This window comes from Melanotaenia boesemani, chromosome 11, assembly GCF_017639745.1.
Source record: "Melanotaenia boesemani isolate fMelBoe1 chromosome 11, fMelBoe1.pri, whole genome shotgun sequence".
Taxonomy (NCBI): domain Eukaryota; kingdom Metazoa; phylum Chordata; class Actinopteri; order Atheriniformes; family Melanotaeniidae; genus Melanotaenia; species Melanotaenia boesemani.
In genome coordinates this window covers 36,461,691-36,481,029 of record NC_055692.1, presented here as the reverse complement: position 1 = coordinate 36,481,029, position 19,339 = coordinate 36,461,691, and the positions used below count along the sequence as shown (strand labels likewise).

The following is a 19,339-nucleotide window of genomic DNA, read 5'->3' as shown; positions in this document are numbered from 1 at the left end:
CAGGATCACCCAGGGTTGGTTTTTGTTAGAAGAAAATAAAGTTCAATAAAGATCATAGTTTATAGTTACAATTGTCTCAATAAAGATCATAGTTTATAGTTATAATAGTTTTCTTCTTAGACTATTGCAGCATATTGTGTGAATCTTACACTACCTGTGACTGTGTGTATATTGTCAGTGGATACATAACAGATTTTCTCATGAACATGACCGTGCTGAGAAGATAACACAGTTTTAACAAATGGACTGAACAACTATCTTTAGTTCACATTTGGCTCTTTCGGTTCACAGCTGGCTGTACACTGTCCACAGTGTCAGGTTTTGTGTTAAAATGAACTCCTTGCAAGTAAATTTGACTCTACCAACATTCTGTTGGTTGCTGATTTAAAGTCTGGGATTATTTTCATCCAACAGTTTTCATTTCATTAATAAGCCAGATTGCAGTGTAAAACAGTTCTTATTATTCCAGTTCAAACACAAAAAAAGTTTTGCAAGCTGAAAAAACCGTCACAAATTTCTGACTGATGGAAAAGAACAATGTGATTAAACTAAAGGTCAATCACAAATACACGTCACAAATACACGTCACAAATACACGTCACAAATACACGTCACAAATACACGTCACAAATACACGTCACAAATACACAAATACACGTCATAAATACACGTCACAAATACACGTCATAAATACACATCACAAATACACGTCACAAATACACGTCACAAATACACGTCACAAATACACGTCACAAATACACGTCACAAATACACGTCACAAATACACGTCATAAATACACGTCACAAATACACGTCACAAATACACGTCACAAATACACGTCACAAATACACGTCACAAATACACGTCACAAATACACGTCACAAATACACGTCATAAATACACGTCACAAATACACGTCACAAATACACTTCACAAGTTCAAGCACATATGCGTATTGTGGGTGTGTAGTATTGTGACTTTGTTGTGTGGAGTCTGACTGAAACATTTATTCAGCGCAATCAGTTTGATGAAGTGTTCTTCAGTGGGACATATAACAGAGTAGTGAAAGTACTACACAGTACCACGCACAGTGGGAAAGTACTACACAGTACCACGCACAGTGGGAAAGTACTACACAGTACCACGCACAGTGGGAAAGTACTACACAGTACCACACACAGTGGGAAAGTACTACACAGTACCACGCACAGTGGAAAAGTACTACACAGTACCACGCACAGTGGGAAAGTACTACACAGTACCACACACAGTGGGAAAGTACTACACAGTACCACGCACAGTGGGAAAGTACTACACAGTACCACGCACAGTGGGAAAGTACTACACAGTACCACGCACAGTGGAAAAGTACTACACAGTACCACGCACAGTGGGAAAGTACTACACAGTACCACACACAGTGGGAAAGTACTACACAGTACCACGCACAGTGGGAAAGTACTACACAGTACCACACACAGTGGGAAAGTACTACACAGTACCACGCACAGTGGAAAAGTACTACACAGTACCACGCACAGTGGGAAAGTACTACACAGTACCACACACAGTGGGAAAGTACTACACAGTACCACGCACAGTGGAAAAGTACTACACAGTACCACGCACAGTGGGAAAGTACTACACAGTACCACGCACAGTGGTCTCCCCAGCCTCAGACCAACAGCGCTATTCAGGAAGCTACTGTCGTGAACCGGAGTAACCACCAGAGGATGTCGTTATCTGTAAATCATAACAGTGCAGACGACACTTCCACAGGTCCTGCTTACATAAGACAAGGGTTCCTAAAGTGTGGAGATGTTATGAATGCAGGAAGGTACAGAACAAATGAGACCTTCAGCTGTTATGCATCAGAAATAGTAAAAAAACATTTGAGAATCTTTATTTTTTATTATATTCAGCCCGAGGTTACATTTCCTAATGTTTTCATTCTAATGATTTTATTCTGACTTACTGAACCTACTTTACATGAAATCTAGACTGAGTTGAGGAGAGAAAGAGGAGAGTATAAATGAGAGGAGGAGGGATGAAGAGAGAGGGAGAGGAGGAGATAAAAAGATGAGGAAGGATGGTGAGAGAGGCAGAGGAGGAAATGAAAGGAGAGGGAAGGTGAGAGGAGAGCTAGAGGAAAAGAAATGAAAGGATGAGGTGGGAAGAGGAGAGGAGTGATAATGTCTTTTTCTTGTTTTAGATTTTGTATGTGTCATGGTATTAAAATCATCATTGACAAACGGCTTCATTTTTCTATTGTTTCTCTTCTGTGGTAAAATCTTAAAAATGTAAAAATATTGTAAGAATGAAACAAGCATATTGTTAAACAAAATTCAGATTTATTTAAATATGCGTTCTTTGTGGGTTGGGATGATTCATTCTGCACGTCACTCTGGTGGAACAACAGGAGGACAAAGATTACAGAAAACACACTTTCACCATGTTGTCTAGTGGACTGAGTCCATCTGGGGCTGAATAACAAAGTGATGTGGGTATAGTTCCTTGCTAAATAGTGTACTTATTCCTTACAAGTCCTATAACTCTCTCCACATGGATGCGCACTGCTGCCAGTCCCCGCCATGACTCGACTTCCTCTGGGTGAAGCTGTCGTTTTTCTTTGGTAAAGGCAGGTATCTTCAGTCGTGCATTGACGAGTCCCAAAGACTCTGCTACATTAAACCCTCTGTCTGCAAGAACCACGTCCCCAGGGGACCACAGGTCAAGAAATCCACTACGCTCCGTCACATATTTATCACTTGTCCTCCCACCCCAGCCTTTAAACAAAGCTAATGAGCCCTTGCGGTGTTATAGAAATGAAATATTTAACTGTGTTATGATGCTTATATTGTGAATAAGTTTGTGTTCGTGCTCTCATCTCTTTAGGTCTTTCAATGAATATTTCAAAACAGTCAATAATACTGGTGAAATTTTTAAAGTTCTTTCTGTAACACATGGGAAGACTAATTAAAATCTGGTCTCTGCTCGGCCTCCTCACAATGTTACACAGCCTGAAATACACAACATTCAGTGTGGCGATGAAAACCAGACAGCAGTTGATGTTCATACATGAAACAAATAAGCTAGAAAGAAAAGTGGCAGCTTCATCCTCAAACGCATTAATGTCAGTAACAGCTGCTGGAAAGGTGATAGACATGACTTAACTTTAAGAAAAGATGATATAAAAGAGAAAACAATCAATTTACAATAAGAAGGCAGACCGGTTAACAGACCTCCTGTCTGTCCTCTCCTCGGTCCTCCCGGTCGCTGTTGTCCTCCTCCTGTCTGTCCTCTCCTCGGTCCTACCGGTCGCTGTTGTCCTCCTCCTGTCTGTCCTCTCCTCGGTCCTACCGGTCGCTGTTGTCCTCCTCCTGTCTGTCCTCTCCTCGGTCCTGCCAGTCGCTGTTGTCCTCCTCCTGTCTGTCCTCTCCTCGGTCCTGCTGGTCGCTGTTGTCCTCCTCCTGTCTGTCCTCCTCCTGTCTGTCCTCCTTCTGTCTGTCCTCCTCCTGTCTGTCCTCCTTCTGTCTGTCCTCCTCCTGTCTGTCCTCCTCCTGTCTGTCCTCCTTCTGTCTGTCCTCCTCCTGTCTGTCCTCCTCCTGTCTGTCCTCTCCTCGGTCCTCCCGGTCGCTGTTGTCCTCCTCCTGTCTGTCCTCCTTCTGTCTGTCCTCCTCCTGTCTGTCCTCCTCCTGTCTGTCCTCCTTCTGTCTGTCCTCCTCCTGTCTGTCCTCCTTCTGTCTGTCCTCCTCCTGTCTGTCCTCCTTCTGTCTGTCCTCCTTCTGTCTGTCCTCCTCCTGTCTGTCCTCTCCTCGGTCCTCCCGGTCGCTGTTGTCCTCCTCCTGTCTGTCCTCTCCTCGGTCCTCCCGGTCGCTGTTGTCCTCCTCCTGTCTGTCCTCCTTCTGTCTGTCCTCCTCCTGTCTGTCCTCTCCTCGGTCCTCCCGGTCGCTGTTGTCCTCTTCCTGTCTGTCCTCCTCCTGTCTGTCCTCCTTCTGTCTGTCCTCCTCCTGTCTGTCCTCTCCTCGGTCCTGCAGGTCGTTGTTGTCCTCCTCCTGTCTGTCCTCTCCTCGGTCCTCCCGGTCGCTGTTGTCCTCCTCCGGTCTGTCCTCCTCCTGTCTGTCCTCCTCCTGTCTGTCCTCCTTCTGTCTGTCCTCCTCCTGTCTGTCCTCCTTCTGTCTGTCCTCCTCCTGTCTGTCCTCTCCTCGGTCCTCCCGGTCGCTGTTGTCCTCCTCCTGTCTGTCCTCTCCTCGATCCTCCCGGTCGCTGTTGTCCTCCTCCTGTCTGTCCTCTCCTCGGTCCTCCCGGTCGCTGTTGTCCTCCTCCTGTCTGTCCTCCTCCTGTCTGTCCTCCTTCTGTCTGTCCTCCTCCTGTCTGTCCTCTCCTCGGTCCTGCAGGTCGTTGTTGTCCTCCTCCTGTCTGTCCTCTCCTCGGTCCTCCCGGTCGCTGTTGTCCTCCTTCTGTCTGTCCTCCTTCTGTCTGTCCTCCTCCTGTCTGTCCTCCTCCTGTCTGTCCTCCTCCTGTCTGTCCTCCTTCTGTCTGTCCTCCTCCTGTCTGTCCTCCTTCTGTCTGTCCTCCTCCTGTCTGTCCTCTCCTCGGTCCTCCCGGTCGCTGTTGTCCTCCTCCTGTCTGTCCTCTCCTCGGTCCTCCCGGTCGCTGTTGTCCTCCTCCTGTCTGTCCTCTCCTCTGTCCTCTCGGTCGCTGTTGTCCTCCTCCTGTCTGTCCTCTCCTCGGTCCTCCCGGTCGCTGTTGTCCTCCTCCTGTCTGTCCTCTCCTCGGTCCTCCCGGTCGCTGTTGTCCTCCTCCTGTCTGTCCTCCTCCTGTCTGTCCTCCTTCTGTCTGTCCTCCTCCTGTCTGTCCTCTCCTCGGTCCTGCAGGTTGTTGTTGTCCTCCTCCTGTCTGTCCTCTCCTCGGTCCTCCCGGTCACTGTTGTCCTCCTCCTGTCTGTCCTCTCCTCGGTCCTGCCGGTCGCTGTTGTCCTCCTCCTGTCTGTCCTCTCCTCGGTCCTCCCGGTCGCTGTTGTCCTCCTCCTGTCTGTCCTCTCCTTGGTCCTGCCGGTCGCTGTTGTCCTCCTCCTGTCTGTCGTCTCCTGTGTCCTGCTGGTCGCTGTTGTCCTCCTCCTGTCTGTCCTCTCCTTGGTCCTGCCGGTCGCTGTTGTCCTCCTCCTGTCTGTCGTCTCCTGTGTCCTGCTGGTCGCTGTTGTCCTCCTCCTGTCTGTCGTCTCCTGTGTCCTGCCGGTCGCTGTTGTCCTCCTCCTGTCTGTCCTCTCCTCGTTCCTACTGGTCGCTGTTGTCCTCCTCCTGTCTGTCCTCTCCTCGGTCCTCCTGGTCGCTGTTGTCCTCCTCCTGTCTGTCCTCTCCTCGGTCCTACCGGTCGCTGTTGTCCTCCTCCTGTCTGTCCTCTCCTCGGTCCTGCCGGTCGCTGTTGTCCTCCTCCTGTCTGTCCTCTCCTCGGTCCTGCTGGTCGCTGTTGTCCTTCTCCTGTCTGTCCTCTCCTCGGTCCTACCGGTCGATGTTGTCCTCCTGCTGTCTGTCCTCTCCTCGGTCCTGCTGGTCGCTGTTGTCCTCCTCCGGTCTGTCCTCTCCGCGGTACTACCGGTCGATGTTGTCCTCCTCCTGTCTGTCCTCTACTCTGTCCTCCTGGTCGCTGTTGTCCTCCTCCTGTCTGTCCTCTCCTCGGTCCTGCTGGTCGCTGTTGTCCTCCTCCTGTCTGTCCTCTCCTCGGTCCTGCTGGTCGCTGTTGTCCTCCTCCTGTCTGTCCTCTCCTCGGTCCTACCGGTCGATGTTGTCCTCCTCCTGTCTGTCCTCCTCCTGTCTGTCCTCTCCTCGGTCCTCCTGGTCGCTGTTGTCCTCCTCCTGTCTGTCCTCTTCTCGGTCCTCTTCTGCTTGTTGGGAGAACTTAGATGAGGAAATATTGTTGGAACATAGTCTGGACTTAGTGGGTTCTGGCTTTCTGCACCTGATGAGACAGAGGTTCCAGTTAATATTACTCCACCTGTTTTCCAGGCAGCTACAACCAAGTAACCAGATGAATGAAATATCTTAAGTTGATCTAAGCACAATAAACTATCAACATTGACCTTCCACCCGAAGTTAACAGAAACTGAAAACTGTAAATGCTGCTAGTGCACAGAAGTGGCCATAAATAAAACAATAGGGAAACGATTAAAATATCCGCTGCTGTTTTACCGATCGTCAGTTATTATTAAGACAGCACAGACTGCAGAGGAGCGTCCTTTAGCAGCTTAGCTTGTTGTGGTGTAAGCTAACTTTTGTTGCTGTAGACCGATATGTAAGCTAAGCTAACAACTGCTATCTCTGTTGAAAGATCTTCATATGAAATGCTAATCAAATGCATTTGTTGCACAAAGGGTCTAATTGGATTTAATCTAATCACTTACTTCTCTAAAAAGTTTGTTTATCAGACCCCGCTAGCTAAAGCTAGCTCTCCTAGCTTGCATTGAAACTCACCTGATATGAAATGTACACTGCACAGACGGCTACTTGCAGTCGGCGTCCAGTTAACCCTCCTGATCGCTGAAAGCCATCTCTGACGACGTTCTTCTTCCTTTGGTAATCGATAAAAAGCTATATCTCCGTCTCCTTTCTTTTTGTCACACCCAACTGCACAGCATTTTGACGGCATCTCCGACTACCTGTGTGGTTCAGGTACTCAGCGCAGGTACTCAATATGGCGTTCAAGCATTCGAACGCAGTGGAACGCGTCTGTGACGTCAGCTGAAAGGCATCAATTAGCTTCCAGCTGAATCAGAGCAGATGTTCACCTCTGCTCCAGGACCAGACTGGAAATGAAATGAAACTGGCTGATCCCGTCCTGGCTTACCATCGCATATTAATGCTTATTAATCCAATCAAATCAAATCAGATCAATTTTATTTCTAAAGCACTTTTTCAACCAAAGGCAACACGACATGCTTTACATGATAAAAACAGTTAATGAATATTAAATTAAACAAGGCTTCACATATCACACAACAAAGTAGCAAAACAATTAAAAAAAGAAAAAAAAAACATTTATTGTTATCTCGCACACGAAGTCACACAGACAGATGCTGTGTCCGAATGTCCACCCTACTCCCTAAACCCTCCTTCACTACGTAGTGACTCATTCTTTTGCCGATTCGGGCAGGAAGCTGCCTATTTTTTCCACACTGCAAACCACGTGACTACTAGCCGTCACCACGGCAACCACAATGCGCGTCAAGATGTCATTCCGAATCCAATCCAAAGTTGCGTGTTAATATTTTTATTCCTTATGCTGTATTTTATTCTTGTTGAATATCTATTCAATAAAAATGTTTTTATGCCTCCTTGCACCATGTTGAGCTTCTGCCCACAATGCATTGTGGTCTATATCTACCATCGATGCTTACTACTTTTCAAGATGCATTGTGGGTAATTTTTAGTGCGATACTTTTTTCTCTCTGGACATTTGGACACTCCGACAAAATATCGTGACACAGCCATCCACACACATGCAGAGCAGTTAACCCCCCCATTCTATATACATTTATACATACATATATATATATATATATATACATGTATATATATATATATGTATATATATATATATACATATATATATATATGTTGCTTTTTTGGGGCTTGTTTTCATTGAGCTGGTCGCTTATTTTTCTGGTAACGCTGGCTCTGCTCTGAACTCTCCTTTCATTCGATCAAACAAATGAAGACTTTTCCAGCAAACAAATTAGGACTGGAATCAGTCAGAGTGGAGTGAATGCCCCCTAAAGGCCCGTTTATGCTCCCTTACATACATGAATAGATACGTTATCGTACGTCACCGTCTTCAAACTTCCATGAGTCTTTTACGTTGCCATGGTTGTTAAGTCAGTTCATCCACTAGTGGGCAGTGCTGAGTTCAGAGTTCACGTCGATGGTCTGACACTTTGGTTTGTCTCCTGCATCATTCACGTGTGTAACTGGTGTGTTTTCATCTGTCGCTTGATGCAGTATTGCTCCATTTGCTGCATCAAGCAACGGATCCACAAGGCCCCCAAAAACAGATCAAATTATGCTTGTAAATGACAGTTCTGTCCTCTGCGTATCTGTCCTCTGCGTATCTGTCCTCTGCGTATCTGTCCTCTGCGTATCTGTCCTCTGCGTATCTGTCCTCTGCGTCGAGCATAAACAGAATTTTGCAGACACAGCAGGGTTCAATCATTAATATCACCATCTCATAGCTAACTAGAAACATTTGTTTTGCCAGTGATTGAGGGCATTATTATTGAGTTAGACGTTCTACAGCAAATCCATATAATAAAGAATCTTTTAAAAAACTCCTGTATCCAGGCGGTGATTCAGATCATCCCCAAAATCTAATCACTTGTTCCTTTTTTCCATTTCTGAGATTTCCTGAAAATGTCAGTCATATCTGTCCATAAGTAAGAGACAGACAAAGAGAACACATGACCTCCATGCTGGCAGAGATAATTACTGATGTGTGATAGTTCCACAGCTAATTAAGATGAAAGTAAAATTTCTGCATTCATGTTCATTTACAGGTGTTACCTTAAACTTTCTTGACACAGATTTTATGTTGTGCAGTTGAGGTGAAAAAAACTTTTGGACTTGTAGAAAACATTGACAGAGGACATTTCTCCATGTTGTCAGATTTATTCACGTCAGCGTGAACGTCAGTCGTCTGTCTGCTGATTGCTTTAGATGCTTTTTCTGCCTCACTAACACAATTATCTCACACGCACACACCTCCCTTTATTCTCTTATCTCGCTCCATCTCGTTTGCTCAGCCCCACCTCTCCTCATCTGTCCTCTGATGGAAAATTGATCTGAAATGTAATTTTGCTTTAACAGATGCAGCAGAAAGAAATCTTCACATCATCTGCAAGTTTTCAAAATTCTGAGTTTTCTGGATCACAACTTATAGTTTTTTTTAATTATTATTTTTAGCTCCAGTTTCTGCAGTGGTCTCAACAACAGGTTTATCAAACAGACATGAGCCATACGGACTGAAACCCATCTCACCAAATACTGAGATTAAAATATGAATATAAAAATAACTGTAGATAAATTATTTAAAAAGGGAAACCTTCCACATAATAAAGAAAACAGAAACAGAGCAAATTTAGATAAAATATAGAAAATAAAATATTTGCACAAGAATTACATAAAAACAAAATGTATTAACAATGATGAATAAATAAACAATTGAGTTTATATGAATTAAAATCAAACTTATCTAAATTAAAAAAAGTCTTCCAATTCAATGAAATGAAACATAAATTAAACCAATTATCTACAAGAAAACGCTAAAAACAAGTAATAAAATATTTCATGAACTTGGCATAAAAAACTTAATTTGACATCGTAAAGCTTCAGACTTCATCTTCTCTAGCTGTAAATCTGAGAGTAAAAAGGAAGATTGATGGAGATGAGGAGACAGGTGGGTCCTACCTGAAGCCGTGACGCTGTTGCTGATCTCTGCTCAGCCGCTGACCAACTGGTTTTATATCTGACCTGAAGGAGGAGGAAGAGAAGGATGGAGGAGAGGAGGGAGGAAAGGAAATGAGGAGGTGGGTGGTTTCTCATTTTTACTCTGATAAAGATAAAAACAGACAACATGGAGACACACATCTACACTCTGACCTGTGTGTTTGTTCAACTGCTTTTCTGGGGACCAGCTCTTCTTTAAGACCTTGTGAGGACACTTGTGTGGTGTGGGGACGTCTCATCTGTTTCAAGGTTCAGACTTTGTTTCTGGGCTCAGACCAGAACCAGGTTCAGGTCAGAGTCCGGATAAGAACATTTTCATCAACGGATCCTGTGAATGCATCGTGTTGGCGAGCGTCCTCATAGAGACTGAAGTACAGACGTGTGTGTGTGTGTGTCAGTAATTGTGAGCATCTGCTCTTCTTTTATTGAAGCCCTGGAACAACCTGCAGATCTTATCACACGGACACATCAACACACACACAGCAGCTCTGTTTACACTGCTGCATGAGTGTTTCATGTATGTTTGAGGCACATGTTGCAGCACAAGAGCACAGCTCAGATGCAGTGACACGCGTGTGTGTTTGTACCTGTTTTCATGTCACTGCTGATCTTTTTCCAGCTCCTCCAGCTCTGGTTGCAGACGTACTTCCTTGCAGGGAGCTGCTGGTTTCAGGTCATGGCTGGAGATAATGTCACGGAGGGCCCGGGGCCCCAGACTGCCAGAGGCTTGGAGGTGGCATGAGAGGATTCTAAACCCTGTTTGACAAGACGAGAACTGACAATGTCTCTGTCCAGTTTTTAAGACTAAAAGCTTGGAAGCATTTTGTTCATTGGACTCTTCTGGTGTGAACAACGTAGTAATTTAACTGGTTCATGTGTCTCTGCAGATGACTGGAAAGCTGAAGAATTACTACTCATCATTATAAAAGAGACGATTTCTGTTGTGTTGTTTTTACAGTACTGATATTTAAACTTTACAAATTCTGCTCTCGGCTTTTCAGTTCAGATGCTGCATATTTCTCTGTTTTCACTCATTTCTTCCCGTTTCTGGTGCGTGTGCATTTAAATACAGCTCCCAGTCTCTGGCTCTGTATGTGGCCTCTACCGCTTCACTTTCTGCCCTCCTTCCTGCTTTCACACAACGCTAGCCTATCCGCACATTTGATTGGTCGCATTGTGTTCCTATCAAACTAAAGTCCCGCCCCTGATTCAGCTCTCCCCAGTAGCAGCTTTTCTTCTTTGCTTCAAAGATAGATCACTCATTCATCATCATGAGGAAGTTTTTACTCCTTCCTGCCAGCCTGCGTTTGATGGAGGTTGTTCATTTACAGCCCTGGTTGTGTGTCTGAGATGGAGGTCAGCAGCACCGACTGGAGCACCACAAGGAGCTGTTCTCTCACCATTTCTCTTCACATGATACGCCTCGGACCTCCAGTACAACTCTGAGTCCTGTCATCTGCAGGATGTTTCAGATCTTCTTTTAGTTTTTGCTGGAGAGTTCAGTCTGCTTTGCAGCAGAATGAGAACCAGACTTAAGGAGACTGAACAAACCAATCCAGGCTCTGTGTTGGGGACAGAACCAGCATATTCTGTTATTAACTCTTGTTCTGAGTTTCTGGTTCCCCAAGTGCTGAGAGTCGAACGCCCGAATGGCACCTCACTGTGATCATGGACCTGCTGCAGCGGTTAATTGGATCATGGGGACAGAGCGTGTAGAAGAGGTGGAGAACGTGCTGATGGCTGCACTGATGGGGTAACATCTTCTGTTGGAGGCAGTGTGATTTTGTGGGACAGAATTACATACACTGGAAAACAAGGAAATATCAATGCAGACAGATGTGGAGATGAGATTGTGCAACCAGTGGTGATCCCATATCTCCCAGACTGGGACTGAACTCTATCCTGGATGATAACACTGGCCCCCACAGAAACCTGCTCCAGAAGATGGATGACCTGCCTGCAGTCCTGACCTCAACCTATTTTAACATCAGTGGGATCATCTGTTGGTAGCAGAGGGACCAACACGTCCACACTGGCTGACTGTTGACAGAAGCTGGTTGAAGAATGGGATTTATTGGCATTAGCAGAGAAGATTCTGTAAGATTTTCATGAGCACAACCCACATACATGATTCTGCTGCTCATCCCACAAATGCATTTCAGAATAAACAGAGAAATAAACAGACTTTCCATCAGGACCAGATTTATTACCCACAACAGGCCAGCTCTTACCTGGGCCCGGGACGAGATAATATTAGATGCACCCCGGGATCTCTCCTTTTCCCTTACACTTCCTCTGCTCTTCTTCTTCCTCTGCTCTTCCTCTCCTGATGCTCTTCCTCTGGTTATGAGGTTTGTTCTACCAGTTGTCATCTTAGTTGGCCATAACAGTGGGGGCAACTGCAGCGTGGTGACGAGGCCAGCTGCACACTGACCTTTTGACATTTTTACTGAATTATGTTGTCTACAATTTTAAAATAAAACAACTTTATTTTTGGCCAATGATTAAATAAAGTTTAGGCATAATGTGTCTTTCTGCTTGGTATTTGTCCCTTCAAAAAGCAATAATGTAATAAATATACCGCATATAATCACAAACAACAACAGAAGAAGAGAAAGTTTCCAGCTCCCTGCTTTGCATTCAGCCGTGAATTTACATTTATGTTTCTGCATTTTCTAGCTTAACTAGATACTGGAACTCAGATCTAAAACTCCTGAAAAGCTAGTTATCAAAGCCATCAGTCAAAAACACGAACCTGGTCTTGTTAGGCTGTGCGTCAGGACTGAGAAGAGAGGGAGGTAAACCGCTCACCGGGAAGAGTTTGAATCCATCCCAGACTACATGAGAAGGGAGATTCTAAGCAAATTTCTCTGCAGATTTGACGCACAGCTTAATAAGATGAGGTGAAGACAGGTTAGACAGGCTGCAGAGCAAAATCTCGGACGATTTTGAAATTCCAGCTGGACATTTTTTAGCTCTTAAAAAGAGGACATGTCCTGGTAAAAGTGTTTTCTTCATCTCCTTTCTTTCCTTTTCTGAGCACCGGACCTGTGCTGATCGGACATTTTGAGCAAACTTTGTTTGTTTCTTTGTGTCGCGGCGGGGGCTTCCTGACCAACGTTTCAAGAACAAGTAGGAAGAAAACAAATAAAATGCTTTTGTTTAACCCAAAAATGACACGTTTTTTTCACAAATAGGTCTATTTTGAGAAATTATGAAAAATTATTCCATAATTTAATAAAACGTAAAATTTATCAGACTGCATCAGAATGACTGGAAGAGGCTCTCGTGGCAGAGTAGGCCTACATTTCACCAGCGGTGACACGTGGCTGCAGCTGTCCGGGGTCGAGTCCTGACACATAAACCTGCATCATGAGATCTTAAATAATAAACCTCTTACATTAGCTCAGTTTCTGCATAATTGAAACTGTATTTTTTTTTACTATAAAGACTATTGAACTCCTTTCTGGCTTTTTCTCTGCTATAGAAGACTCGTATCTTTCAGAGATGATGATTAAAACTCTAGAAGGGAACGCTTCCTGACTGCTGATGAAGAACATCTCAGCTATCAGCGTCTCTGATTCCGGAGGGAATATTTTCCTCCTGAGGATGGCGGTTGGTCGTCTAGCAGCAGCGAAAGTGATGCTTCGGTTAGAAATCCCGATGCATCCTTCTAACGTACCCGAAGCAGCCACAACTCTGAGGCTTCACCTAACCGGGTGGAGGAGGCAGAATTTAGGAGAGCTTCTGGACGTGAATGTAGTGAATGATCATAGTAAAGCTGACACGTGTAATCCGGCTGCCAACCTGTGGTGGTTGACAGTTTGAAACAAGATCAGTAATTTTACTGTGGTTCAGAATCCCTTCAAAACTTTAAAATCTCTGGCGCTTAAAGGGTTAAATAGTGTATAAATGTTAGTTGTTGTGCTTTTAACTCCCCAGCGTTGCTCCGATCAGACGCCCCCCCTCCACCACTAACAGCCTGTCAGTAAACACAACTCATGTCTCTTTTATACGTTGTGAGGATAAAGATGTTTGGTGGTGAGTTCCTCTCCTGTCCAACTTCATTTCACTTTTATTTTTTTCCTTTATTTTTACTGGAAACATTGCCAAACATAACAGTCATTACATACTTGGACATATTTGTGTTTAAACACCCGCAACACACAACCTCTCCCAGAGAAACAGACAAGGAAAATAAATGAACAAAAACAGAGAAACATAAGCACATAACACACAAGGCCACGTTAAATCCTCTCCGAGGCCCAAACGCTGTTACTAACCAGCATTTCTTTAAGCCTGAGAAGTTAGCAGGAACCAGAGAAAATGGGTCAGACCTAAAATAAATAGATAAATGATAAATGAAGGAGAGAGGCGCAGAAGGTGGGATGGTGGAATGTTAAGGGGCCTCAGGCTTTAAATGTACCAGACATGAAATAATTCACCTCTTGACCCGTCGGGTGAGTATTGTATGATTCCTGACTGACTGCACCAGATCCGTCAGCCACAGAGATGCTCTCTGCCAGTTAGACTTCCAGCATAATCAGTTCTTTCCGTTTGTGCTTGCATTTGTATTTGCAAAAGCAAATATCTCTTTATGCCTTTTCCTTAAGGTGGAATAATTTCAGTCTGTTACTGAAGATGGCGGCTGCTGCAGAAATCCATGCATCTGGTAGTGTTTTTACAAGGGCAGGACCAGCAGGGCATCTAAACTAGGGAACATTTGATTATACTTTAAAAATCCCAGGTGGGAAATGTCTCCTCTGTCTCCCAGTTAGAGCAGGGATTTGAACCCAAGTCCTCCAGACCCAAGCCCACCTCTGTAACCACGTTAGCACTGCTGTTCAGTGTCTGCAGGAAACTGTTCCAGATTTGCTCTTCCAGGTCATCCCCTGCTCCTCCACCCGGCTTGCTCTTATTGTATATGAGCTAGATGAGATCGAATTCTTTAGAATCGAGTCTCTTCAGGTCAAACAGTGATTCCAGCACACGTCCAGCACAGAGACTGGTGTCGTGTTTGGGAAGTTTGCTTCTTGTTCATGAAGGAAAAGATGAAGTTGGAGGTGAAATGTTGGATCAGGAATGTTAAGTTGGTGTAAAAGGTCACTGGAGCTTGTAAATACATCATTGATCCTGGATCCTGGAACACGTCTCCTGGACTGCAGTGGTTAAGAAGCCCAGCAGCAGCTTCACTTCCTCTGGATACTTCAGAAAAACAGCCTGAAGCAGCAGCTGCCGTTGTCCTTTTCCTGAGCCAGCAGTGAACATCTGTTTGCATATCTGGATGCTATGCTAACAGCGCAGCGGTTAGCTGTTCAGCGGTTAGCAGCAGAGAGAATCACTAGCCAATGATCCTCTTCTGTCCTCCCTCTTATCATCACTCTAAAGGTGAGAAGCCTGAAAACACAGATGAACGACTCAGGAAGAGTTTTTATCTGTGGGCCATCCGGCTTCTGAAATACTCTGTAAATACTGCAACACGCGCCGAGAATGTCACTGAGTTTTTTAGATTTTTATTTATCTCGTTTTCATTATTTTACAGAAGTTTTAGTGTTTATGTTTGACCATTTGTCAGAGGATGAGTCTCTAAATGTCTTTAGACATAGAGAATAAAGCTTCTTATCCTTGTTTAGCCAGAGAGAGAATACAGGATCCAGCTGAGCTCGGGGAGAGACGGTTATTACATAAGGGATCTGTGTTAAATAAGGTGTTTATAACAACTGGATCATGTGTGATATAGTGTGAGATGGACACAAATTAACTTATGTTTTTAATTGTTTTACCTGAAACTACTGGTTTAGGAATCTACTGTGTTTAAAAGCTGAGATCAGAGATTTCTTCAAGAAAACAAAGTTCCTAGTTTTGTTTTTTACATCATTGTTTTGAACTTGTTTCTGCTGATGTCTCACCTTGTTTTTCTTTCCCAGGCAGAAATGAGCTTCTAGACTTTATCTGAAGAACTTGTGTGTTACCTGTTAAATCTGTTTTTCTGTCATCATTTGTTAAATCGGCTTTAATCACCTGTAAACAGCCTCACATCCGCCCGCCTGGAGACACAGCTCAGCTCTAATGAGGCTTTACTGTCACCTTTCCAACCACATGAAGAAAACCACACACACACCTTCAAACACACTGCGCTGCAGCTCCTCAGACAGCTCTACCTGTCTCAGGTCTCCAGGTATGTTTTAATCTCTGTGGTCTGTGCAGAGTCACGTATCAAACAGCCCGCCTCACCTGAGGCCACGGGGGCTTCCAGGAAGGAAGGTGTCTCTGCCGACTGATGCGGTCAAGCTTCAAACGCACCTCCAAAACGTCTGAGGCAGACAGCTGAGAGAGGGCGGATCAGAGGCAGAGGAGGGTATAAAAACTAACACACCTGAAAGCAGCAACCAGGTGAAGGAACTTCAGAAGCTGCGACCACAAGTTTCACAGAGGAAATACAGCAACTCTTCCAATAAGCAGAAAACAGAAAGAAAACTTTGTCTCAGGGTGTGATCGACGGGTCGGAGGATGTGGCGCAGCGTCCTGTGTGTGTCTGTGGTCTGTACTCTGGCTCTGGACTCCAACAACATCAGATCCTCCAACGAGGCGACGCTGCCGAGCTCCGAGCCACCGGTAAGAGCAGGAAACAGCCTTCACCTCCTCTTCGTCCTCATCCTCATCTGCAACATTTCCCTCTCAGTTCAGACGAAATGAGCCAAACTTACAGGCTCCTGAACGCATCACAAGCTGCATTTCTTTCATTTCAAACCTGCAGTTTGTCTTAAACTAATTTGATTGAATTTATTTACTTCTTTTTTCCTTCCAAGCAGTTAATCTGCAGAATAACAGATTATAGATGTAAACGAGTCATTTTACCATATTTATATATTTCAGGTGAACGTGAGTCTGCTTTCCCGAGTAGATCATCATTATTATCTCTTACGTTATTATTTTCAAATCAGTAAGTTTGAGCTCAGACTTCATCTGTTGTCCTGTGTCCATCAGAGAGGAGGCTGCAGTAACAGAGCTCAGAGGAAAGCGTCCTCTGCTGTGGACAGACAGCGAGACAGAGATGTGGACAGGCAGACGGACAGTGTCGGCGTGAACAGGACCAAAGGTGAGTGGCTGGACAGGAAGTCCCAGAGTGCATTGCAGCAGGTCTCCATGCTGACACCTGTGTGTGTGTTTCAGCCCAGGTGACGTGGGGCTGCGTGCGCTCCAGGGATTGTGGTGCCGGGCACTGCTGCGCCCGCTACCTTAAAACGAAGCGGTGCCAGAGGGTCCCAGTGGAGGGCGAGGCCTGCCAGCTGCAGGGCTCCAAGCGCAGGAGGAACCTGGGCCGCTGCGACTGCGACGCCGGGTTGTCCTGCACTGCCGTGAACCCGGCAGAACCGGGTAAACAAAAGCATCAGGGGGTGTGCGTGCAGCGACCCGGCCCGGCCCGGAGGACGAGCAGGCACTCCGGGAAGAAGAGGACGGCGGCGCGGAGCTGCTGAAGGACCCACGCCAGCTCGTCATTTAAACCTGCTTTAGCTTCACGATACATCACATGACCTCCATCTAGGAAATGATCAGAGAGGAGCCCCTGTGGTTCATAATGAGGCTCGCAGCCCCTCGGTGGCCTCAGGCACTAAAAGCTAGAGACAATTGTCCTTCTGTTACTGTATTTAATTAAAAACCATTAATAAAACTAGACAAAAGTTGACTCTGTGGTCAGCTTCAGACTAACCTCAACCCCTAAAACTGATTCATTAATCTGACAAGAAACCAAATATTTACCTGGAATCATGCAAAACCACAAAAAAGGATCAGAGCAGCTCTTCACAAACTGGACACCGACACATCAGGACTCCGTTAGTCCAGGTTCCACATCCAGCAGTCTGGTCTCCAGTGGCCAGACCAGTAAAATAAACATCTACCAGTACTTTGTCAAGTTGTTTACAGCTAATGAACTTTTAGGAAATAGAAAGTTTCTGGAGGAAAAAAAAAAAAAGTTGCCTCAATTCATCTTTTGTTCATGTACAAAGTTTCTGTTCATCTTATTTGATAGATTTTTTTTTTTAGAATATGTTCGAGTCAAACGTTCAGACGAATTAAACATTGGGTGTAACTGCAAAGCGTCAAACCTTTTGACTGGTAATTATAAATTTACATCTATGTCCATCCATGTTCTACACCACTTATTCAGCTGCAAGCTCACAGGGAAGCTGGACTCTACCCCAGCAACTGCAGGTGGAAGGTAAATAAACCTGATCTGTGAGGAAACGCTGATCCAGGTGATCCTGTGGCCCTGAATCTCTTCCCAGGTTCTCCGTACCCTCTGATGGGCATCATAGCCGTTCGCAGATTGAGGAGAAAATACAGGAACACACAGAAACACTTCTCTGGAATTATCAGCATCCCAAACAATCATTTTCAGACTCCACCCCCCCCATTTATTAAAATGCTCCGACTTTGTTGACCCAGGTCTCCCTGAGCAGCAGGAACAGCAGCGTGCAGTACTGCAGGCTGACCAGCAGATGTCAGCAGTTCACCTGAAACTTCAGGTCCTGAACAACTAAATCCTTTACATCCCAGAACTAATAAAAGCCAGTCAGTCGTGTCATTGTCAAGGCATTTTTATTCCTTTTCTGACTTTAAACAAAAAAAACAAACAAACAAAAAAAAAAAGAAAAAAAAAAAAAAAAAAAAGTCTGAACTTTGTGGAAAAATGTTAATGCAAAAGAAACTTAAGTCAAATGCAGCAACGGTTTGAAAAAAATAAAAAAGGGGCGGGGCAGGATCGGCTGAATCTCCATCAATAGGAATGTTGGAGGGGCGGAGCCTAAAGGGGTGTGGCTACAGGACACGTGGGTAGTGGCCGGTGCACCAGCTCAGAGCTGGCCGCAGTCGGCGATGACGATCTTGGATGTGGGCTTTCCTGATGCGGTGCCGTAAGTCTCCATCTTCTTCACCACGCCCAGGCCCTCCACCACGCTGCCGAACACCACGTGCTTCCCGTCCAGCCTGCAGGGAGGAGGAGGCAGGGATCAGACACTGGACCAGACCATGACAGGACATCATCCACTTCACCACATCAAGATCTGAAGACCACTAAACAAACCCAGACCAGGATTCTAGAAACCTGGTGGGAAATTGTGACTCAGGAAAATTTGCCCTCCAGTCTGGTTGTTTCCACAGACGGGATGATTGACAACTACACCACAGATTAAAATACTGCTGTCAATGAGCAAGGCCCAAATATGGAATTATTCATACTAAAACAGAAAATAATGTGCATTTCTCATGACGTCAGCCACTTAAAGGGTTAAAATATGAACATCATACGTGGTAGTTTTGATAGATGGATATAAACACACCCAGAATCCAGGTTTTCCTTTTCATAAAGTGCCTGTCAACCATTTAAAGGAGTTGAATTTAATTACGTGTCTTGTCATTAGGACTCAAATGCCCCGTTTATAAGGACAACACTTTGTCCTCTGAAGACCCGAAGGTTTTAAATAAAAGTGACCTACAAGCAGTAAACCCAGTAAAAATGCCCGGCTGCTTGGACTCCCTGGACCGGCTGACAGTCCCGGCCAGGATTAACGGAGTATGAACATTCCAGCACGAACTCAGGAAAGCCTGAAACGCCGTCTACATGAAGCTGAAGTCTGGAAAATCTGGGTGAAACTGCAGAAGGTCATGAAGGGCCGATAAGAACCGGGCTGGGTTCTGAACCCAGCGCTCCTACCATGCCGTCTTCTCTGTGCAGATGAAGAACTGGGACCCGTTGGTGTTTGGGCCGGCATTGGCCATGGACAGGATGCCGGGTCCGGTGTGTGTCAGGCTGAAGTTCTCATCAGCGAACTTGTTGCCGTAG

The 19,339-nt window shown here is 45.2% G+C and overlaps 2 protein-coding genes across 2 annotated transcripts in view; one reads left to right on the top strand and one right to left on the bottom strand.

The window, feature by feature from the left end:
* The first annotated feature begins 15,708 nt into the window (after positions 1-15,708).
* LOC121649379 (dickkopf-related protein 4-like) lies at positions 15,709-18,073 on the top strand. Its single transcript, XM_042000191.1, has 3 exons — positions 15,709-16,110; positions 16,483-16,594; positions 16,669-18,073. Exons 1-3 carry the CDS (start codon positions 16,006-16,008, stop codon positions 16,971-16,973), a joined length of 522 nt encoding a protein of 173 aa, XP_041856125.1. The 5' UTR covers positions 15,709-16,005; the 3' UTR covers positions 16,974-18,073.
* Positions 18,074-18,151: 78 nt separating this feature from the next.
* ppiaa (peptidylprolyl isomerase Aa (cyclophilin A)) overlaps positions 18,152-19,339 on the bottom strand; it is a 3,496-nt gene continuing 2,308 nt past the window's right edge. Inside the window, exons 3-4 of the mRNA XM_042000192.1 lie at positions 19,211-19,339; positions 18,152-18,483 (exon numbers count right to left, since the gene is read on the bottom strand). The exon at positions 19,211-19,339 is cut by the window's right edge and continues 44 nt beyond it. Of these exons, the coding sequence (XP_041856126.1) occupies positions 18,351-18,483; positions 19,211-19,339 (262 nt within the window). The 3' untranslated portion in view covers positions 18,152-18,350. The remainder of the gene's footprint in view (positions 18,484-19,210) is intronic.

Excerpts from the sequence above, each read along its gene's own strand:
- LOC121649379 (XM_042000191.1), top strand. The coding sequence starts at position 16,006 with ATGTGGCGCAGCGTCCTGTGTGTGTCTGTGGTCTGTACTCTGGCTCTG. Across the intron at positions 16,111-16,482 it reads TGCCGAGCTCCGAGCCACCG|AGAGGAGGCTGCAGTAACAG; the intron begins GTAAGAGCAGGA and ends TGTGTCCATCAG. Across the intron at positions 16,595-16,668 it reads CGGCGTGAACAGGACCAAAG|CCCAGGTGACGTGGGGCTGC; the intron begins GTGAGTGGCTGG and ends TGTGTGTTTCAG.